This window comes from Daphnia magna, unplaced genomic scaffold, assembly GCF_020631705.1.
Source record: "Daphnia magna isolate NIES unplaced genomic scaffold, ASM2063170v1.1 Dm_contigs107, whole genome shotgun sequence".
Taxonomy (NCBI): Eukaryota; Metazoa; Arthropoda; class Branchiopoda; order Diplostraca; family Daphniidae; genus Daphnia; species Daphnia magna.
The window spans coordinates 124,313-145,787 of record NW_025533125.1 but is presented as its reverse complement, the minus strand read 5'-3'; the positions used below and the strand labels follow the sequence as shown (position 1 = coordinate 145,787).

Below are 21,475 nucleotides of genomic sequence, written 5' to 3'. Positions count from 1 at the left end.
ACGTCTGAGTGTATGAATTGTTGGTTGTTCTTTCTCCCCACACGATCGTATTTTGATTTTGGATGAATTGTCCTTCCTGTTGGGTGGTGTTTAGTAATCCGAAACGGCTTTCGATTGGACTATCTGGTTTCTCCTGACGTAGCATGATCTGTTCCGCTATACAGTTGAGTGTTTGGTATTCCTTGATGGCGTACCATTTACCTTCTCCTGTAGGAGTGGCTGTGAAACTGAGTCCCGTCGGTCCGGTTTGCATGTTATTGTCACCACATTTTTTATCGTTGACCATCCGCCAGCATTCCAAAGGGGTGATTAGTATTGTTTCTTGGGAGTAAACTGTATCGAAGGATCCGATCCAGAACGATCCGGTTATTTTCTTTGTTTTCGTCCACTGTCGACATGTCCATCCTTTCCAAGTGGCTGCTGGTTTTTGCTTGGTTACTAAGGTGTAAGTAGTTGGTATCCTTGGTAAGTGTTGTGTTTCTGGTTTTTCATTGTCACAGTAGTAAGGCAATTCGAAGTCTAGGATTCCTCGTATTTTCATGTTGTTACAATCGCAGACGGATGCGTAGATAGGTTAAGAAGGGTTAAGTGAATGAAGGAGGCAAAGAAGGAAGAGTAATGTCTGCATCTGTGAAAAATGAAAATGTTTAGTAATCTGGTTCTTGATATCGTCTTCGTAGGTTGTATTGGTGATTTGTTATAGGATCGTTTCGGATTTGGTTACGGTAAAGGTTGGGTATTGTGTGGTTTGTTTGTTCTTTTGGTTCTCCTTCGTTCCTGCATGGTTTGATGTTCATCTTCACTGGATTTATCAGCTGCTGCTTCCTTGGTCGGCCTGGTCGGCGTTGGTGAATTGCTGGTTGTCGTTGGGCTTTAACATTTTCTTGTAGGTTTTGTAGTATTTCTTCCTCCTTAGTTGTGTTATGCACTAGCCTGTCTGTGTGCAACTGAGGCTGAGCCTCTCTGTATTAACTACGGCTCATTACCGCTAGGGGCTCTGCCCAACACGACAAGATACAACATCTTTCCTTTTAAACACAACCAAAGAGACGGGTAATGCAAAGACAAGGAAGGGAAACCAAAGTAAGAATGAATAAGAGAACACAAAAACAAACAAACCAGAGTTCTGAGATTACAACACAAACTAGAACAGTGAAACGGACTAGGTTAGTCGTAGTTAGCTGGAACCGCCGCCTCTTGACAATCTTGAACAGGGTCCAGGGGACTGCCGGGAACTTCCGAAGGAGGAACCATTGCTAGCTGGGCAGGATCGAGCGTTGAGGTCGGATTACTTGCCGTCGACCTGGCTGGGCTGTGCGAAACACTCCGCCTGTTCTTCGCGGCCAACCTCGCGCTCGAGCGTGAGCGTGGCGGCCACTCTCTAGGCTTGCGTGATTCCCTGGTAATGCCGGGAGAAATGGCCTGACGGATCGGCTCAGCATGCGCAGACACCGCTGGGCGAGTTGGCGGTAAAGACAAGACGGGTGCCACCACGTTGCTTGTCGCCGGGCCGGGAACTGGAACATTCATCGGAGCGCGAACGGATACTGCTGAATTAGCAGCTGAATTAGACAGGGAGAAGGACGGAAATATGAACGAAACTCTTGGTCTTCTGCTGGGCCCTGCTGCAGGGGCCCGCTGGTTGACTGTGGGAGGAGTTGCTGGACCTCCGCTTTGCTGACTACGGCAAACGTTGATCGCCCTGCGATTCCGGCAAAACTCACTTCCATCACTGGTGCTGACGACGTAGGAATCCGGCTGTTGACACACTATCTTCACTACACCAGGAATCCATTTTTTCCCGACGCGAACACGAACACGTTGGCCAACTGACAAAACCGGATACCGTTTGGAAACGGCGGACGACTGATGAAACAGCATTTTATCCTGTCGGCGTTTTAAAAGTTCCTCTACTGCATCACTGTTGATACGCTGATGCTTGAGTGCGGCTGGCACAAAAGGCAGACTACCCCTCAAATGACGAGACTGAAGCAGGACGGACGGAGACGGGAGGCCACCACCAACTGGAGTGGAGCGAATAGCACGGACTGCGGCTTGAAGAGAGCGGCCGCTCTCAATGGCTTTTATAAACGAAGACTTGACGGTCTGAACCGACCGTTCAACGAAGCCGTTGGATTCAGGATAGAACGGGCTTGACGTGACATGGGAGAACTGCTGCTGGCGGGAAAACTCGCGAAACTCGGCACTGCCAAACTGTGGCCCGTTATCAGACACTAGAGTTTCCGGGACGCCGAAATCAGAGAAAATTTTCTCCAACTCTCGAATGGTGACAGAGCTGGTAGTCGACGACATTTCAACCACACACGGCCACTTGCTAAAATAATCGACTGTTAAAAGATAATGTTTTCCAGCAAGCTGGAAGAAATCCGTTGCTAATTTTTGAAAAGGGTGTTCCGGGACTTCTGCCGGATAATACTGCTGTGCCGAATTGTGGTTTCTTCTTTCCTGACAAATACTGCATCCAGCGACAAGGTTGCGAATCTGCTCCACGTATCCCGGCCAGAAGACGGCGGATTTTGCTCTTTCCAAGGACTTGGTTTCACCGAAGTGTCCGTCATGGACGTTAGCTAGAATTTCACGTTGAAGGCTGTATGGCACAACCACTTGCTGCCCCCGAAGAAGTAAGCCACGGGCCGTCGACAAATTTGCCCGTTCAGACCAATACGGCTTCGCCGGAACCGGACAATCACGCTTGTGCTTAGGCCAGCCGTTGTTAACGAGTCCGACGATCAACTGCAGGGTCGAATCAGCTTCCGTGGCTCGAGCGTACTTTTCTTGAATCGTTGGACCCGGGATGACATAACTGAGGACAGCGTGGACATGTTCATCATGACATTGAGACTGATCACCTGAATATTCTCGAGGGTCCGGCGCTCTGCTTAAGGTGTCAGCAAGGTACAATTCCTTACCCGGCTTGTAGCACAACTGGTAGCTGTACCCTTGGAGCTGAAGGCGCATTCGCTGAATCCGAGGAGTGCATAAGCCAATGGGCTTGTCAACCAGACCAATGAGGGGCTTGTGGTCGGTTTCTACTAAAACATGACTCCCATAAACATAATGATGGAAATGCTGCATTCCAAACTGCACGGCAAGAAGCTCCTTTTCAATTTGCGCATACCTGCGCTGAGTCTCGGTCAGTGTTCGAGACGCAAACTCTACTGGCTGGCCATCTTGCAGCAAGACCGCCCCAAGTCCAAAAGGAGAGGCATCCACCGACACAGTCACTGGAGCAGCCGGAACAAAAAGCTTCAGGGTGGGTGCCGAAATTACCAAATCCTTGACGGCCTGGAACGTTTTCGTGCTCGCTGCGTCCCAAACCCACTCAACATCATGTTTGAGCAGATCTCGCAACGGTTTGGTGATCGACGATAAATGCTCACAAAACTTTGCCAAATAATTTACCATACCCAACAGTCGCTGGAGATCTTCCTTCGAAGCAGGCTCTGGAAACGCACGGATGGCTTCAATTTTATCGGGATCCGGCTTCAACTGTTGGTAGGAGATGATGTGTCCGATCCAGGGAAGTTCCGACTGCAAAAACTTACACTTGGTGGCATTCAATTTCAAATTGACTTGTGCACACCTGTCAAACACGGCTTTCAAACGGTCATCGTGTTCTTCTCGTGTTTCGCCCCAAACGAAGAAATCGTCAAAGTAGATCTCCACACCGCTGAGGTCTCCAAACAACTGTATCATCGCCTGCTGATAAACCTCTGGGGCTGAGCAAATACCGAATGGTAGACGAAGAAAACGATATCGTCCAAATGGAGTGGCGAAGGTCGTAACAAAACTGGACTCTTCCGACAGGGGAATTTGCAGAAACCCCGACGTTGCGTCGAGCGTTGAGAAAAACTTTGCCTTTCCAATTCGGGCAAATAATTCCTGTGCCGTAGGCACCGGATAGTGTTGGCGCTTTATCACTTTGTTAAGATCCAACGGGTCGAGACAGATGCGTACGTCACCACCCGCTTTTTGAACAGCCAGCATTGGGTTTACCCACTCAGTAGGCTCAGTCACTTTACAAATCAACTTTAGCTGTTCCATGTCGTCCAACTTCTTTTTCACACCAAATCACGAATCTTGAACGGAATTCGGCGGGGAGGACGCACAACTGGGACACAATTGTCTTTCAACTTGATCTCGTGTTCGATGGACAATTTACCGATGCCAATGAACACACCTTTGTAATTTTGGAACGCAGGCGGCAAATTGGTCGACGGCGAGTCCACAACGATTTCGTTGACCTGCTTCTGTGGCACATGAACTAGACCCAGTTCACAACAACTGGGCAGCCCCAGAATAGGGACATTGTCTTCCTTGATCACGACTACACGAATCTGGAACCGCTTGCTGTTGAAAAAAACAGTAACATCCAGTTGTCCCAGCACATGCAGGGACTGTCCATTGTAGGTGCGAACTCGAGGACCAGGCAAGAGCTTCTTCGTGTGTCCTAATTTGTTGAAGCAGGACAACGGAATTACGTTACAAGACGCTCCAGTGTCAACCTTGAAAGGCACCGTATAACCAGCCATGAGTAAATCAACGCTCCACTGTGATTGCTGTTGACCACTCAGCGAATTGATCACATACTCGTCGAGACTGGCAACGTTTTCAGAGTTACAAACTTTTTCAAAATGATTTGACTTGCCACACTTAGAGCACTGTTTACCAAAAGCCGGGCACCGGCCTTTAACATGACTGCCCCCACACCACTTGCAACTTGTCACCAGTGTGGGAGTTCTGGAAGGTCTGAATTTGTCGTCCTGTTCAGGCTTGTTGACTTCTGTTGAACTACGACGACCACCGCCCTGACCAGACTTGCCAAGAACTGGTTTTCCCGATTTGAATTTGTCCAAGGTTAGCCTATTGATTGCTTCAGCTGACATCTGTTCAGCGATCAACGAAGACGTTTCACAGGCACGTAATGTGTCAATTGCTTTGGCCAAAGTAAGCTGGGGATCAAACAACAACTTTTCACGCGTTTTGTTGTCGGCTACGCCAATAACGATCTGGTCACGCAGAATGGAGTCACGCTGGGCGTCGTATTCACAGGTAGCTATCAGAGACTGAAGTTCCAACAAGAAGGTTTCGCACGACTCACCATCACGCTGGTGGCGAGTTAAAAACTTGTATCGTTCAAATGTTTGGCTCTTTCTCGGCTGGAAATGAGCATCAAACTTAGCTAACACTGGCACAATCTTAGACTCATCACCAGGCGTTGTCCAAGTGAAGGTCTCGTAAATGCGTAAGCCCTCATGGCCAAGCAACGTGATCAGCACGCCGACCTGAACGTCTTCGTCTTCCTTGTTTTTCTTCGTGGCCTTAAGATACCACTCGAATTGCTTTTTCCAAAGAGCCCACTTTGAAGGCAGATCGCCATCAAAGGAGAAGGATGTCGGTGGATGAAGATCACTCGCCATGTTGAACAATTGGTTCAGTTTACTTCTGACACCATGTTATGCACTAGCCTGTCTGTGTGCAACTGAGGCTGAGCCTCTCTGTATTAACTACGGCTCATTACCGCTAGGGGCTCTGCCCAACACGACAAGATACAACAAGTTGTTTCTTGCTTTCTTGGTATGTAAAGTTTGAGACGGTTGGTATGTACGACAGATTTCAGTTTTTTGTTTTCAGTGTGCTGGATCTCGTAGTTGATATCCGAGAAGCTTCTTGAAATTTGAAATGGTCCGTTCCATCGATTTATGAATTTTCCTGCTGCTGGTGGCGCCTTCAGTAATACGTAGTCACCTATGTTATATTTAATCATTTTCGTGGTTACGTTGTAGTATTTTTTCTGTCTTGTTTGGGATTTGAAGAGATGTTCTCTTGCCAGTTTTTGAGCTTTTTCCCATTGCTGTGAATACACCATACTAGTATCTTCATAGGTCTCGTATCTTCTGTTAATCTTGATATCATTGGGCATTATTGGTTCTCGTCCGAAGAATAGAAAGAATGGTGTTTCTTGAGTTGAAGCTTGTTTTACTGTGTTGTAAGCAAAAGTAACGAACGGAAGGTATTTGTCCCAGTTAGCAGGTTGGTCTGAGACATAAGAAGCTAACATGTCACAGAGAGTTCGATTGAACCTCTCAACTAATCCATCAGTTTGTGGATGATAGGCCGTAGTCCTTATTTGTTTGACTTTGAATAGTTTACACAACTCTTGTATCAGACTGGATAGAAAGTTAGTACCTTGGTCTGTTAGAACTACTTTTGGAGATCCATATTTACTAAATTTTATTAACTAAAATCTACGCAATTGTTTGGGCAGTTTGATTTCTCATTGGAATTGTAAAAACAAACCTACTGGCATAATCTGATATAACTAATATATATCTGTATCCCTTAGCGCTTTCTTGCATTGGGCCCACTATATCCATGGCGATCCTTTCCCATACTCCTTCAACTAAAGGCAAAGGGTGCAATGGTGCTTTACTTCCACCTACCGCCTTTCTTTTATTACACATCAAACAACTTTTAACGTATTCTATTACGGCGGTACGCATGCATGGCCATATGTACTGTCTTTGAAGTCTAGCCAACGTTTTTCCTTCTCCTAAATGTCCTGCCAATATGTGATCGTGATTTTCCTTTAAAATTTGTGGCACCAGTCTTACCGGCGTTACAATTATTCCTCTGATATCTGCTAATAATCCTTTGTCGTTTATTTTAAATTTATTTTTAACGTCCTTACTTGGATTGGCCTTTGCCATTTCTTTTAATATTGTCCGGCAATACTCATCTTTGTGTTGGAGTTCTATCCATTTTTCCGTGTCCTTGGACTGATTACTTTCCGTTTCAAAAATTACTTGTTTTGTTCTAGTTTCCCTGGTTTCGTTTTTTACTTCTGGTTTCTCTTTTGTACTTGTTGACCTTGTTTCTACTTTCGCTAGCGGCACTATTGGGGTGCGACTAAGTGTGTCAGCATTTTGGTGTGACTTTCCTGGTCGGTACCCAATAATGATGTCAAATTCTTGGATCTTAAGAGCCCATCGAGCTAATCTTCCAGCTGGTTCTGTCTTACTCATTAGCCATTCTAAAGGTCTATGATCTGTAAGTACGGAAAACTTACGCCCGTATAGGTACGTCCTAAACACGTCGATGGCGTGGATTATTGCGTATGCCTCTTTCTCTGTGGTTGACCACTTGGCCTCGCGGTCGTTCAGATGTTTAGAGGTATAGGCTATGACGACTTCTACGCCGTCCGATTTACGAAGGTCCTGTCCGTCGGACTCCGCTAAATCCGCTGATTGAGGTGGAGGTTGTATTTGAGCCAAGACTGCTCCCATTCCATATCCTGAAGCATCCGTGTAGATGATAAATTCTCGAGAAAAATCCGGATAACCTAGAACAGGTCTAGTGATGAGACAGTTCTTAATACATTCAAAGGCGTCCCTTTGTTCCTCCCCCCATTTCCATTCCGCTGACTTTCTAGTGAGCGCAGTTAATGGATGGGCTTTATCAGCAAAAGCCCGAATAAATTTTCTGTAGTAGCTGGCTAGACCTAAAAATGTTGGAAACCAAAGACGTCCCCAACGGCCGACGACGAGATCCGGCCGAACAACCAGGATTCCGGCCCATTTACGGGAATACGATCTTCGGGGCCCCCGATAGGTGGCCCCTTGTCACCCGCCCGACTGTACTGATTCTTTGTGCCCTTCCCCCCCCCTCTGGTGTCAATGTCATATTTTGGAGGGGGTCGGGCCGCTCTCTCTCAATATATCTATCCAACAAGTCAGTCAATACAGTCAGCGTCGCAATCTCAAACTTGTGTCATCAACTTTAATTATTTACAACTCAATTCGGTAAGGTAACGCTAGACACACGATTCCTGCCGAACAAAAAATGAGCTCAATTCTTTTACGTTTTTGGGAGCGGGATATTTAATAATCGCGTCTAATTTATTTGTACTTGATGTTATTTCTTTCCCGGATACGATGTAACCTAAATAATCTAATTCTTCTTTAAAAAATTCGCACTTCTTTCTTTTCAACTTTAAACCCGCTTGTTTAAGGAGTCTAAAAACTGCTTCCAAGTGTGTTACATGATCAGTTATTGAATTACTGAACACTATGATGTCATCTAGGTAAACCAATGCAAATTTGTACAAAACAGTTTTCAAGATGTTATTCATTGCTCTTTGAAAAATGCTGGGAGCATTTGTTAAACCAAATGGCATTCGATTAAATTCATATTGGCCAAATTCACAAATGAAAGCTGTTTTGTGTTTATCACTTTCTTCTATTTCTATCTGCCAGTAGCCGCTCAGTAAGTCTAATGTTGAAAAATAAACAGATCCGCACAACGCGTCAATTGTGTCATCTATCCTAGGTAGAGGGTACTTATCCTTAACAGTGATTTTGTTCAAAGCTCTGTAGTCGATGCACATTCGCATCTCTCCATCTTTTTTAGGTAATATGATATATATAATTAGGTAATATGATAGTGTATTCACATTGAATACTGTATACATACATCATGAATAATATATATACATCATATTTGATCCTGTTTACATATAGAAGTAAAAACTCATAGTATAACAGTGTATTCACATTCATTACAAGTATATTTGATTCTGTTTACATATAGAAGTAAAAACTCATGGTATTAGAGTTTATTCACATTGAATACAAATATATTTGATTCTGTTTACATGTAGAAGTATAAACTCATAATATAACAGTGTATTCACATTGAATACAAGAAATATTTGATTCTGTTTACATGTAGAAGTATAAACTCATAATATAACAGAGTATTCACATTGAATACAAGTATATTTGATCCTGTTTACATGTAGAAGAATAAACTCATAATATAACAGTGTATTCACATTGAATACAAGTATATTTGATCCTGTTTACATATAGAATTAAAAACTCATGGTAAAACAGTGTATTCATATTGAATGCAAGTATATTTGATTCTGTTTACATGTAGAAGTATAAACTCATGGTATAACAGTGTATTCACATTGAATTCAAGTATCTGTTTATATGTGGAAGTATAAATTCATAATATAACAGTGTATCCCACATTGAATACAAGTATATTTGATCCTGTTTACATATAGAAGTAAAAACTCATGGTATCACAGTGTATTCACATTGAATACAAGTATATTTGATTCTGTTTACATGTAGAAGTATAAACTCATGGTATAACAGTGTATTCACATTGAATACAAGTATATTTGATTCTGTTTACATGTAGAAGTATTAAGTCATAATATAACATTGTATTCACATTGAATACAAGTATATTTGATCCTGTTTACATATAGAAGTAAAAACTCATGGTATTACAGTGTATTCACATAGAATACAAGTATATTTGATTCTGTTTACTTGTAAAAGTATAAACTCATAATATATAAGTGTATTCTCATTGAATACAAGTATATTTCATCCTGTTTACATATAGAAGTAAAAACTAATGGTATCACAGTGTATTCACATTGAATACAAGTATATTTGATTCTGTTTACATGTAGAAGTATAAACTTATGGTATCACACTGTATTCACATTGAATATAAGTATGTTTGATCGTGTTTACATATAGAAGTTAAAACTCATTGTATCACAGTGTATTCACATTGAATACATGAATATTTGATCCTGTTTACATATAGAAGTAAACACTCGTGGTATCACAGTGTATTCCCATTGAATACAAGTATATTTGATCCTGTTTACATATAGAAGTTAAAACCTCATGGTATCACATTGTATTCACATTTAATACAAGTATATTCGATTCTCTTTACATGTAGAAGTATAAACTCATGATATCACAGTGTATTCACATTGAATACAAGTATATTTGATTCTGTTTACATGTCGAAGTATAAACTCATAGTATCACAGTGTATTCACATTGAAAACAAGTATATTTGATTCAGTTTACATGTAGAAGTATAAACTCATAATATAAAAGTGTATTCACATTTAATTCTAGTATATTCTATTCTGTTTACATGTAGAAGTATAAACTCATAATATAAAAGTGTATTCAAATTGAATACAAGTATATTTGATCCTGTTTACATATAGATAAAACTCATGGTATCACAGTGTATTCACATTGAATACAAGTTTATTTGATTATGTTTACATTTAGAAGTATAAACTCAAAATATAACAGTGTATTCACATTGAATACAAGTATATTTGATTCTGTTTACATGTACAAGTATAAACTCATAATATAACAGTGTATTCATATTGATTTCAAGTACATTTGATTCTGTTTACATGTGAAGTATAAACTCATAATATAACAGTGTATTCACATTGAATACAAGTATATATGATCCTGTTTACATAGAGAAGCTATAACTCATGGTATCACAGTGTATTCACATTGAATACAAATATATTTGATTTTGTTTACATGTAGAAGTATAAACTCATGGTATCACAGTGTATTTACATTGAATACAAGTATATTTGATTCTGTTTAAATGTAGAAGTATAAACTCATAATATAACAATGTATTCACTTTGAATACAAGTATATTTGATTCTTTTTACATATAGAAGTAAAAACTCATGGTATAACAGTGTATTCACATTGAATTCAATTATATTGGAAGCTGTTTACATATAGAAGTAAAAACTCATGGTATCAAAGTGTATTCACATTGAATAAAAGTATATTTTATTCTGTTTACATGTAGAAGTATAAACTCATAATACAACAGTGTATTCACATTGAATACAAGTATATTTCCTGTTAACATATAGAAGTAAAAACTCATGGTGTCATAGTCTATTCTCATTGAATACAAGTATATTTGATCGTGTTTACATATAGAAGTTAAAACTCGTGGTATCACAGTGTATTCACATTGAATACATTTATATTTGATCCCGTTTACATATAGTAGTAAAAACTCGTGGTATCACAGTGTATTCACATTAAATACAAGTAGATTTGATTCTGTTTACATGTAGACGTATAAACTCATAATATAACAGTGTATTCACATCGAATACAAGTACATTTCATTCTGTTTACATGTAGAATTATAAACTCATAATATAACAGTGTATTCACATTGAATACAAGTATATTTGATCCTGTTTACATATAGAAGTAAAAACTCAAGGTATCACAGTATATTCACATTGAATACAAGTATATTTGATCCTGTTTACATATAGAAGTTAAAACTCATAGTATCACAGTGTATTAACATTGAATACATGTATATTTGATCCTGTTTACGTATAGAAGTAAAAACTCGTGGTATCACAGTGTATTCACATTGAATACAAGTATATTTGATTCTTTTTACATGTAGAAGTATTAACTCATAATATAACATTGTATTCACATTGAATACAAGTATATTTTGATCTGTTTACATGTAGAAGTATAAACTCATAATATAAAAGTGTATTTACATTGAATGCAAGTATATTTGATTCTGTTTACATGTAGAAGTATAAACTCATAATATAACAGTGTATTCACATTGAATACTAGTATATTTGATCCTGTTTACATATCGAAGTAAAAACTAATGGTATCACACTGTATTCACATTGAATATAAGTATATTTGATCCTGTTTACATATAGAAGTTAAAACTCATTGTATCACAGTGTATTCACATTAAATACAAGTATATTTGATCCTGTTTACATATAGAAGTTAAACCTCTTGGTATCACAGTGTATTCACATTGAATACAAGTATATTTGATTCTGTTTACATGTAGAAGTATAAACTCATAATATAACAGTGTATTCACATTGAGTACAAGTATATCTGATCCTGTTTACATATAGAAGTAAAAGCTTATGGTATCGCAGTGTATTCACATAGAATACAAGTATATTTGATTCTGTTTACATATAGAAGTATAAACTCATGATATAACAGTGTTTTCACATTGAATACAAGTATATTTGATCCTGTTTACATATAGAAGTAAAAACACGTTGTATCAAAGTGTATTCACATTGAATACAAGTATATTTGATTCTGTTTACATGTAGAAGTATAAAATCATAATAAAACAGTGTATTCACATTGAATATAAGTATATTTGATCCTGTTTACATATAGAAGTAAAAACTCATGGTATCACAGTGTATTCACATTGAATACAAGTATATTTGATTCTGTTTACATGTAGAAGAAGTAGAAACTCATAATATAACAGTGTATTCACATTAAATACAAGTATATTTGATCCTGTTTACATATAGAAGTAAAAACTCATGGTATCACAGTGTATTCACATTGAATACAAGTTTATTTGATCCTGTTTACATATCGAAGTTATAACTCATGATATCACAGTGTATTCACATTGAATACAAGTATATTTGATTCTGTTTACATGTAGAAGTATAAACTCATAATATAACTGTGTATTAACATTGAATACTTTTATATTTGATCCTGTTTACATATCGAAGTAAAAACTCATGGTATCACACTGTATTCACATTGAATATAAGTATATTTGATCCTGTTTACATATAGAAGTTAAAACTCATTGTTTCACAGTCTATTCACATTGAATACATGTATATTTTATCCTGTTTACATATAGAAGTAAAAACTCGTGGTATCACAGTGTATTCACATTGAATACAAGTATATTTGATCCTGTTTACATATAGAAGTTAAACCTCATGGTATCACAGTGTAATCACATTAAATACAAGTATATTTGATCCTGTTTACATGAAGAAGTATAAATTCATAATATAACAGTGTATTCACATTGAATACAAGTATATTTGATTCTGTTTACATGTAGAAGTATAAACTCATAATATAACAGTGTATTCACATTGAGTACAAGTATATCTGATACTGTTTACATATAGAAGTAAAAGCTTATGGTATCGCAGTGTATTCACATAGAATACAAGTATATTTGATTCTGTTTACATGTAGAAGTATAAACTCATAATATAACAGTGGATTCACGTTGAATACAAGTATATTTGATCCTGTTTACATATAAAAGTTAAAACTCATGGTATCACAGTGTATTCACATTGCATTCAAGCATATTTCATTTTGTTTACATGTAGAAGTATAAACTCATAATATAACAGTGTATTCACATTGAATACAAGTATATTTGATTCTGTTTACATGTAGAAGTATAAACTCATAATATAACATTGTATTCACATTGAATACAAGTATATTTTGATGTCTTTACATGTAGAAGTATAAACTCATAATATAAAAGTGTATTTACATTGAATACTAGTATATTTGATCCTGTTTACATATCGAAGTAAAAACTCATTGTATCACAGTGTATTCACATTGAATACATGAATATTTTATCCTGTTTACATATAGAAGTAAAAACTCATGGTATCACAGTGTATTGACATTAAATACAAGTATATTTAATCCTGTTTACATATAGAAGTTAAAACTCATGGTATCACAGTGTATTCCCATTGAATACATGTATATTTGTTGATTATAGAATTAACAAGGGCGTTTCATTAGTGTCTTTCTTTATTTAGACCAGCCATCACAAACAGTATGTGGGCTCCTCTCTGCCTTCAACTGTAGGGCATTTCTTGATTGTACATAGACACGTACACAAATACACACATAGAGCGATACACTTAATTCATACCTTTTTGTTAGTTTCACGAACACAGTGGTAAGAAGCACTTTTCTTAATTAGAAACAAAGTCGGTCCCCGAGAGAGACTCTTCTCAAGCATTCAGCTTCGACTACGACGTTGACGTACGTTTCTATAGAGACGCGTACAGACGTCGCGTATACGAGTGTGAGAGCCCCCTGGTGGTGTGTGTTTTAATTACCGTGCCAAACAACACTTCCCCTTAATTAAAATACACTTTAGCCGTACTTCCCCTGAAACAACAAAAAGAAGGTAAATAATAATAAAAGGAGCAGAGAAGAGTGTAGGGCGAAGGAACTTTGAAATTTTGTTTTAATTTAAATTGTTCGACACTTGTTGCGGGGCCGGTCGGACGCCTATGCGAGTTCTGTTCAGTTGAAAGTAGGCCGTCGGTTGAGGCTTGGTTAGGCCGTCTGCCAGTTGGTCTTCGGACGGAACTTTGATCATTTTGACGATACCGTTTTCCTGTTGAGTGCGTATGTAATGATGTTTGGTTCGGATATGCTTGGCTTTCTCGTGAAAGACCGGATTCAGCACCATTGAGATGGCGCTATTGTTGTCACAGAGAAGGGGAGTAGGTTCCGGTTGTCTGAACCCTAGCTGATCGAGTAGTTCTCTGAGCCAGACAATAGTGCGAGATGCGTGGCCGGCAGCATAGTACTCCGCCTCACAGGTTGACTGAGCCACTGACTTTTGCAGGTGACTGGTCCATGAGATGGGGCCGTTGTTGAGCATGAAAAAGCATGCCACTGGTGGACCGACTGGTGTCGGGACAGCCTGCGTAGTCCGAGTCGCTGTAGGCAGTGAGAGTATTGTCCTGTGTCCCGTCGTAACGGATGCCATAGTCTGAGGTGCCGGACAAGTAGGAAAGGATGCGCTTAACTGCTGACCAGGCGGGCTTTCCTGGGTCTTCACAAAATCGGGAGGCCGCGTTCACTGAAAAGAGGATGTCGGGCCGAGTCATCCGACCGATGTATAGGAGAGCACCGACTGCGCATCGGTAATATGTCGAATCCATTGGAGGCCGACCAGTGTTCTTCGGACAGTCGGCTCTGGTGAGACGTGAATTAGGATCGGCGGGAATCGTCGAAGAATTACAGCCAGTCATTCTGAATCTCTTGAGAACTGTTTGAATGTAGCTGTTCTGGTGGACGTAGAGTTCTCTCTTTTCTTGATCTCTCGTGATTTCTAGTCCGACAAAGATGTCAGCGTCTCCGGAGGTCATTTTGAAATGTGACTCTAGGTACTTGATGATTTGAGCCGCCTTTTCCTTTGTCTTGGTGGCTAGAATTCCGTCGTCCACCCAGATGCCTAGAATGGTGTAGTCGTCGGAATTCTCTCCCCTGTTGTAGTAAAGACAAGGGTCAGCCGTCGATCGAGTCAAGCCGAATTTTTCGAGGAAAAAATTGAACTTGTCGTTCCAATTCCGAGGCGACTGCACCAAGCCGTAGAGTGGCCTTAACAAGCGGCACACGAGATCTTCTGTTCCGGGCTGGACGAATCCCTCTGGTTGTTTCACTAGTAGATATTCTTTCAGGTCGCCGTACAAAAAGGCAGTCTTGACGTCAAGTGTGTGGAGAAAAAGATAGAGCCTCGCGGTTAGAGCAAGCAGCATTCTGAGTGAGTCGTGCTTAATGACGGGGGCGTACACTTCGTCCGGGTTATAGTCTACTCCTGGGACTTGTGAAAAGCCCTTGGCCACGAAACGAGCTTTGAAAATTTTCTCCCTCGTTCTAGTGGCCGGTTTGACTTTAAATGTCCATCGTGATTCGATGATTGGGTGACCGGGAGGAGGAGTGATAAGCTCCCAGGTGCCATTCTCAATTAGGGAGTCGTATTCCTTGCGGGTGGCTATTTTCCAGTCGGGTGCGTCGTGAGCGACGATAGCGTCTCGGTAGTGGTTGGGTTCGTCGTCTTGGTCGAGAGCGGCCAACATGCTCACGATCTCCTTCTTCCTTCCTTGTCGTTGGGACCGACGGGGTAGAAGGACCGGTGGCTCGACGGTTGGCTCTATCACTGCTAGGGGAGTGATCGGCTGGACTTCTTCTTCGGCATTCGGTCGGTTGTCCTCGGCTTCGTCTGGTAGCAGAGCATGGTTTCCGAGTTCCATAGGCTGCTGTTCGTCGGGTGGCTCGTCATCTTCCGGTTGCTGTTCACCGTATTTTTCACAAGTGGAGAATACGTCGATCCCGTTTTGAACATTGATGGCGGGAATTCGAGGCTCGTAGCGATGCTCAGTTGGGGACACATCGCTACTTGTGTTGACTTTGCCGGTGGAGGGATCCCAGTAACGGTCTCCTTTTTGTGTTGGCGAGTTGCCAACGAAGAAACACAATTTCCCAACGGCGTCGAGTTTCTGGTGCATCTCTGCTGGTACTAGGACGTAAAACTCGGATCCGAATTTCCGTAGATTCGACACGTCTGGCTTCTTGCCGGTCCAGTACTCAAAAGGAGTCTTGACGAGACAGGTTGTAGAGAGTGATCGATTTAGTGTGTATACTACGCAACTCGCCGCCTCCGCCCAGAGGCTGAGAGGAAGACTCTTGTTGGATAATAGACAAGCTCGGCTGAGTGAAACGATAGTGCGATTGTCGCGCTCTATTGCGTTCTGCTGTGGGGTGGATCGACAGGTTGTCTGATGCATAATTCCTTTTCGTTGGAGCCATGGATCGAGTTTGAGGTACTCTGTTCCTCCGTCGGTCCGAAAGATGGCGACCAGGTTGCCTGTCTGAGCGTGAACAGAGGCGATGAATGCTCTGGAACAGTCCGATGCCTCGGATTTGTGTTTAACGAAGTAAATGCTGCGATAATTGCTGAACACGTCGCGACATAAGACGTAGTACCTGGCTCCGCCGATGCTGTCTACTTGCATTGGTCCGCATACATCGCTGACGACGAGGGCTCCGATACGCGATTGTTGGGAAGTGCTGTGGGGAAACACTTTCCTGGTCATCTTGGCGGCGATACAGTCGTGACATTTTTCGATCGGCGTCCTGTTGGATGAAGGAAGATTAAGTCCAGTGACTGCGTTGCTGTCGGCCATCTTCACGATCAGCTCGGAATGTTGGTGGGCGAAGCGTTCGTGCCAATCACGAAGGGAAATTTTGAATGAAGAGCGGACCAGCATGGCGACGTCGGTTGAGAGTGCGAAATTCAGTTGATAGAGTGCTTCTTCAACTTGTGTCGCCGTCATGATAAGAATACCTCGGCGAGTGATGAATGCCCCTGACTCGTAAAAATGGACGTGTGACTCGTCGTTGGTAAGCGCTGCGACTGAGACGAGGTTTACGCCTATCCGCGGAGCGTATAGGACGTCGCGGAGGGTGAAAGGTCTCGTGTCGCCATTGATGATGGGAGTGATGGATACGTCGCCGATGCCGAGTACCTCCACTCGATCCTGACCGATTCCGTTGATCCACCTGGTTCCTGGGAGAATTTCTTTGAACGAGCGAAACAGGTGTCTTTGGTGGCACATGTTACGTGTGGCTCCGGAGTCGAGGAGAAATTCAGTGGTGGAGGGGATATGATGACTTGCGACTTTGGCCGTGTCTTCTTTCGCCGGTTTCCCCTTTCGCCATGAGAGATTGACATTGGCTGACGATGGCTCCTTGGGTTTCCAGCTGGGGTTGTATGGTTCGTCGTACGGATCGTCCCAGCAGTCGTCTGCCCAGTGGCCCGGGCGACCGCAGTTGTTGCATCGTCCTCTCTTCCGTGACGAGCCGTTTGAATCTGCAAATCTGACATTACGGCCTTCGATTGGTGGGCCACTACCTCTTGATCGGTTTCTTCCCCCTTGAAAGCGTCAAGAGTTTCCGCGGCCACGGTTCTGCAAGGAAGTGAACGTCGATTGATGAGCGGGAGTTTCGCCAAAGAAGGCCTTGTCGTCGGTGCTTTTCTGTCCGCCGTTTCTGAGATTTAGTCTCTCCTCTTGGCTGCAAAGCTTAGTCATGAGAGCAATCAGGGTCTTGTCGGTCTCGGTCATGCACTCCCATGATGTTCGGAAGTGATCGTAGCTCGGAGGTAATGACGTTAGCACCTTGTTGCAGATCTGGGCGTCGTCGATGATGCCTCCGGCATCGCTATAGTTCTTGGCTAGCAGTTTGATGGACTCAACGTGAGCTCGAACGGAGTGTTCGGGTTTGAATTTGTAGTTTAGGAAAGACTGATTTAGAGATTGTCTCCTTTCTGCTGTGCCCTGCTGATGTTGACTCGTGATTGACAGCCACATGTCATGGGAGGTGTCACAGGTGAGGAGATTCTGCTGCTGTTCTTCGTTGCAGGTCTCAAATATGTATCTCATGGCATGGGTGTCGTCTCTCACCCATCTGGCGATATCTTCTGGTTCAGCCTGAATTGGTATGGGTCTCAAGCCTTCCACGATTGGGGCTAAACCTCTGAGTTTCAGTTTGAGGAAGATGCTGAACTTCCAAACAGCAAAGTTGCTGCCGTTGAACTGAACAGCTTTCATGCTCTTCTCTTCCGTTGAACTTGCCATCTTGTAATAATCTGGTTCCTAGGTATCTGGGCCCATAACCTGTTGATTATAGAATTAACAAGGGCGTTTCATTAGTGTCTTTCTTTATTTAGACCAGCCATCACAAACAGTATGTGGGCTCCTCTCTGCCTTCAACTGTAGGGCATTTCTTGATTGTACATAGATACGTACACAAATACACACATAGAGCGATACACTTAATTCATACCTTTTTGTTAGTTTCACGAACACAGTGGTAAGAAGCACTTTTCTTAATTAGAAACAAAGTCGGTCCCCGAGAGAGACTCTTCTCAAGCATTCAGCTTCGACTACGACGTTGACGTACGTTTCTATAGAGACGCGTACAGACGTCGCGTATACGAGTGTGAGAGCCCCCTGGTGGTGTGTGTTTTATTTACCGTGCAAACAACAATATTTGATCCCGTTTACATATAGAAGTAAAAACTCTTGGTATCACAGTGTATTCACATTAAATACAAGTATATTTGATTCTGTTTACATGTCAAAGTATAAACTCATAATATAACAGTGTATTTACATCGAATACAAGTATATTTGATCCTGTTTACATATAGAAGTAGAAACTCAAGGTATCACAGTGTATTCACATTAAATACAAGTATATTTGATTCTGTTTACATGTAGAAGTATAAACTCATAATATAACAGTGTATTCACATTGAATAAAAGTATATTTGATCCTTTTTACATATAGAAGTAAAAACTCCTGGTATCACAGTGTATTACCATTGAATTCAAGTACAATTGATCCTGTTTACATTTAGAAGTAAAAACTCATGGTATCACAGTGTATTCACATTGAATACAAGTATATTTCATCCTGTTTACATATAAAAGTTAAAACTCATGGTATCACAGTGTATTCACATTGCATACAAGTATATTTCATTTTGTTTACATGTAGAAGTATAAACTCATAATATAAAAGTGTATTCACATTGAATACAAGTATATTTTATCCTGTTTACATATAGAAGTCAAAACTCGTGGTATCACCGTGTATTCACATTGAATACAAGCATATTTGATCCTGTTTACATATAGAAGTTAAACCTCATGGTATCACAGCGTATTCACATTGAATACAAGTATATTTGATTCTGTTTACATGAAGAAGTATAAACTCATAATATAACAGTGTATTCACATTGAATACAAGTATATTTGATTCTTTTTACATGTAGAAGTATAAACTCATAATATAACAGTGTATTCACATTGAGTACAAGTATATCTGATCCTGTTTACATATAGAAGTAAAAGCTTATGGTATCGCAGTGTATTCACATAGAATACAAGTATATTTGATTCTGTTTACATGTAGAAGTATAAACTCATGATATAACAGTGTTTTCACATTGAATACAAGTATATTTGATCCTGTTTACATATAGAAGTAAAAACACGTTGTATCAAAGTGTATTCACATTGAATACAAGTATATTTGATTCTGTTTACATGTAGAAGTATAAAATCATAATAAAACAGTGTATTCACATTGAATACAAGTATATTTGATCCTGTTTACATATAGAAGTAAAAACTCATGGTATCACAGTGTATTCACATTGAATACTAGTATATTTGATTCTGTTTACATGTAGAAATATAAACTCATAATATAACTGTGTATTAACATTAAATACTTTTATATTTGATCCTGTTTACATATCGAAGTAAAAACTCATGGTATCACACTGTATTCACATTGAATATAAGTATATTTGATCCTGTTTACATATAGAAGTTAAAACTCATTGTATCACAGTCTATTCACATTGAATACATGTATATTTTATCCTATTTACATATAGAAGTAAAAACTCGTGGTATCACAGTGTATTCACATTGAATACAAGTATATTTGATCCTGTTTACATATAGAAGTTAAACCTCATGGTATCACAGTGTATTCACATTAAATACAAGTATATTTGATCCTGTTTACATGAAGAAGTATAAACTCATAATATAACAGTGTATTTACATTGAATACAAGTATATTTGATTCTGTTTACATGTAGAAGTATAAACTCATAATATAACAGTGTATTCACATTGAGTACATTTATATGTGATACTGTTTACATATAGAAGTAAAAGCTTATGGTATCGCAGTGTATTCACATAGAATACAAGTATATTTGATTCTGTTTACATGTAGAAGTATAAACTCATGATATAACAGTGTTTTCACATTGAATACAAGTATTTTTGATCCTCTTTACATATAGAAGTAAAAACACGTGGTATCACAGTGTATTCACATTAAATACAAGTATATTTGATTCTGTTTACATGTAGAAGTATAAACTCATAATATAACAGTGGATTCACGTTGAATACAAGTATATTTGATCCTGTTTACATATAAAAGTTAAAACTCATGGTATCACAGTGTATTCACATTGCATTCAAGCATATTTCATTTTGTTTACATGGAGAAGTATAAACTCATAATATAACAGTGTATTCACATTGAATACAAGTATATTTGATTCTGTTTACATGTAGAAGTATAAACTCATAATATAACATTGTATTCACATTGAATACAAGTATATTTTGATCTCTTTACATGTAGAAGTATAAACTCATAATATAAAAGTGTATTCACATTGAATACAAGTATATTTTATCCTGTTTACATATAGAAGTAAAAACTCGTGGTATCACAGTGTATTCACATTGAATACAAGCATATTTGATCCTGTTTACATATAGAAGTTAAACCTCATGGTATCACAGTGTATTCACATTGAATACAAGTATATTTGATTCTGTTTACATGAAGAAGTATAAACTCATAATATAACAGTGTATTCACATTGAATACAAGTATATTTGATTCTTTTTACATGTAGAAGTATAAACTCATAATATAACAGTATATTCACATTGAGTACAAGTATATCTGATCCTGTTTACATATAGAAGTAAAAGCTTATGGTATCGCAGTGTATTCACATAGAATGCAAGTATATTTGATTCTGTTTACATATAGAAGTATAAAATCATGATATAACAGTGTTTTCACATTGAATACAAGTATATTTGATCCTGTTTACATATAGAAGTAAAAACCCGTGGTATCACGGTGTATTCACATTGAATACAAGTATATTTGATTCTGTTTACATGTAGAAGTATAAACTCATAATATAACAGTGTATTCACATTGAATACAAGTATATTTGATCCTGTTTACATATAGAAGTAAAAACTCATGGTATTACAGTGTATTCAGATTGAATACAAGTATATTTGATTCTGTTTACATGTAGAAGTATAAACTCATAA

At 39.6% G+C, this 21,475-nt stretch overlaps 1 protein-coding gene and 1 pseudogene across 1 annotated transcript; both read right to left on the bottom strand.

The window, feature by feature from the left end:
* Positions 1-1,167: 1,167 nt before the first annotated feature.
* LOC123466642 (uncharacterized protein K02A2.6-like) lies at positions 1,168-4,065 on the bottom strand. Its single transcript, XM_045166862.1, has one exon. The coding sequence runs from the start codon at positions 4,063-4,065 to the stop codon at positions 1,168-1,170; it is 2,898 nt and encodes a 965-aa protein (XP_045022797.1).
* Positions 4,066-4,082: 17 nt separating this feature from the next.
* LOC123466641 lies at positions 4,083-5,476 on the bottom strand (annotated as a pseudogene).
* Between the last annotated feature and the right edge of the window lie 15,999 nt (positions 5,477-21,475).

Excerpts from the sequence above, each read along its gene's own strand:
- LOC123466642 (XM_045166862.1), bottom strand. The coding sequence starts at position 4,065 with ATGGAACAGCTAAAGTTGATTTGTAAAGTGACTGAGCCTACTGAGTGG.